The 2,458-nt window shown below is 40.2% G+C and overlaps 1 protein-coding gene across 1 annotated transcript; it reads right to left on the reverse strand.

Annotated features, from left to right (window-relative positions):
• Positions 1–740: 740 nt before the first annotated feature.
• LOC125540825 (two-component response regulator ORR42-like) lies at positions 741–1,982 on the reverse strand. Its single transcript, XM_048704372.2, has 3 exons — positions 1,904–1,982; positions 1,217–1,438; positions 741–1,129 (listed from the first exon to the last, which is right to left on the reverse strand). The coding sequence occupies exons 2-3, from the start codon at positions 1,430–1,432 to the stop codon at positions 941–943; spliced, it is 405 nt and encodes a 134-aa protein (XP_048560329.2). The 5' UTR covers positions 1,433–1,438; positions 1,904–1,982; the 3' UTR covers positions 741–940.
• Positions 1,983–2,458: the final 476 nt, after the last annotated feature.

The following is a 2,458-nucleotide window of genomic DNA, read 5'->3' on the forward strand; positions in this document are numbered from 1 at the left end:
ACTTGCACACACATGCACACATACACTTGGGCACGCGCGCACACACCCGAGCCTGCCACGGGCCGGACCCGACGCGACCAGCGCATGCACACACACGCGCATGCTCTCAGCCCCGCCGTGGCTTATTTCCTACATCGTATATGCAGCTCGCACGTGCCCTCTTTCTTCTGCGTGAACCCGATTGGATGTATGGCGTGTTAATCTCAATCATTGGAATTAGGAGACGACACAACGCTCCTCTGTACTTCCTTCGAGAACCTCATAGTAGATTGTAAAATTTTAAATGTATAACTCGTCAACACCAAGGAGGCTGAATGGCGGGGCTAGGGCCAAATGTCAAGTTTGTGCTTGCTGATGTTGCAAGAGGAGAAAGGTCGGGAAATAAATGTGGTAATACCATAAATGCTAGGATTTCGAATAAGGGGTCTTTGAACCTTGCTGCAATCCTTAGACGCACTAGTAGTGAAACCTTTCTCAAGCAGATGGATGGATGCTTGGCAAGTTAATTTAACTTATATGGACATGGCAGAGATATGTGGGTGTTTGCCAATATTTTATTATAAAGGATCAGTGATGGATTACTAATAGCGGTCATTAATTGGATACGCCACTGACCATTAACTAGTAGTCCGGACAATATAACAGTTAAAAAATATTGATAGTCAAATAATTTTCCTCTCAAAATGGTGCATGACTCACAACATGAAACCTGAGTTAGTGAGAAGCCTTGGCCAAAAACATAAAGACCTATAGATCATATCGATCCAATATATCATAGGTACTTTATTATTATGGATAATGATGTCTTGCCATTAACATGAAGTTCTCGAAATCAAATGATACATTTGAAAAAGCAACACAACAACGGAGACTGAAGCAAACATAGATCGAAAAGTTATGCATTATTATTTCCTCCACCACTTAAGCAAGATGAATTGCGCTAGACCATCACATTCTTCTTCTTGTTGATGACCTCCTGAATGATAGGGCCAAGAGCCTCCATCCTCATTGGTTTGGGCACAAATAAATCAGCACCAGCACTCATGAACGCCTCCATGGCATGGTTATCGGCAGAAACCCCAACCATCTTCACATTAGTTTCCCCCATAGCACGAATCTTCACAATTGCCTGTCGAGCAATATAAAAATTATATTATATATATATATATATATATATGCCAAATACTTGCATATACAGTGATATAGAATTAAGTACCTCTGGACCAGTCATGATAGGCATATTCTTATCGAACAAAACAATGTCAAACTTTTTCCCCGCAAGGAACAAATCAACAGCTTCCTTCCCATTCATGGCTAGAGTAACCTCACAGTGAAGTCTGAGCAGAATTGTTGAGAGGACCAACCTACAAACTCCAATGTCCTCTACAAGTAGTGCCTTGATAGAGGTGGATCCTTTGGCCTTGAGCTCCATGATCACCTAAATGAATTACAAACACATGAATATATTTTTTTCTTGATCCATGCATGCCATATTAGTACTTGCAAGCACATTGTTATTCTTGAAAAGAATCAACTAGCAAAATCTTAATATATTACTAAACTCATAGTTTAAACATCGCATAACACAATGAAACAAAATTGTCTATTTCAAATGAAACAATGACAGGACTGAAAAAACCGATGCGCCAAGATAACATCAACATGCCAGCAATAATATATAAATGCATATAGATGGGTGCTAAGAACAACAACCATGAAGATATTGATTAATAGATCAAATTAAAATGAATACTTCCACCCTATACTATTATAGATCCACCATTAACATTCTCATGGATGTAAATCATGGACACTAAAAGCACCAGAAGCCTCATGATGAAACTAAAAGCACCAGAAGCCTAATGATAAAACAAGGCAGGGAAACAAATAATGGAACATGTACCTGATGGTTAGAGCCAGATGGTGCTGGAGGAGATTGGGGATCTTCCTACTCTTCCCACTAGATAGTCTGGTGGTTGGGTGCTGGTATGCCTCGTATGACAAGGTATTTATAGATGGGAAAAGGTACGTGTGGCCAATGGACAACCTATCTCCACCGCCTTCACAAGCGTAGAAAATCCGCACCGATCTTCGCCCAAGTATAAATGGAGAAATCAATATTGGTCGCGAATATTTTGTTATTAATGACTCGTGTCCCCACCGAATCTACCTCTTGCCGCTCGGTTCTATACCCCGGCTATGGTTCGCCAGCAAAGACATGGCCGGCCTCTGTCCAGGCTGGGCCTGGCCCAGCGGCTAGACGGTATTAATTTAGATGATGTTCTTGATGGTCATTATGTGATTTTATGCATCTTTAATCAAAATGGAACCAATAAGAAGTTCGGATTATAGATTTAATGAGCAAATGTGAAATTGCAATCATGCTCTTAATCAAATTTTGATGTTGATGACAAAATACATACATGAGACTAATTATATTTGCTAAGTGAATACACAT

The sequence above is a fragment of the Triticum urartu genome, chromosome 2A (assembly GCF_056163025.1).
Source record: "Triticum urartu cultivar PI428250 chromosome 2A, HENAU_Tu73, whole genome shotgun sequence".
In the NCBI taxonomy this organism is placed as follows: Eukaryota; Viridiplantae; Streptophyta; class Magnoliopsida; order Poales; family Poaceae; genus Triticum; species Triticum urartu.

Bases quoted from the DNA above. Each gene is read 5' to 3' on its own strand.
- LOC125540825 (XM_048704372.2), bottom strand. From the start codon at position 1,432: ATGGAGCTCAAGGCCAAAGGATCCACCTCTATCAAGGCACTACTTGTA. The intron at 1,130-1,216 runs GTACTTAATTCT...ATTGCTCGACAG, and splicing joins CTATCATGACTGGTCCAGAG to GCAATTGTGAAGATTCGTGC.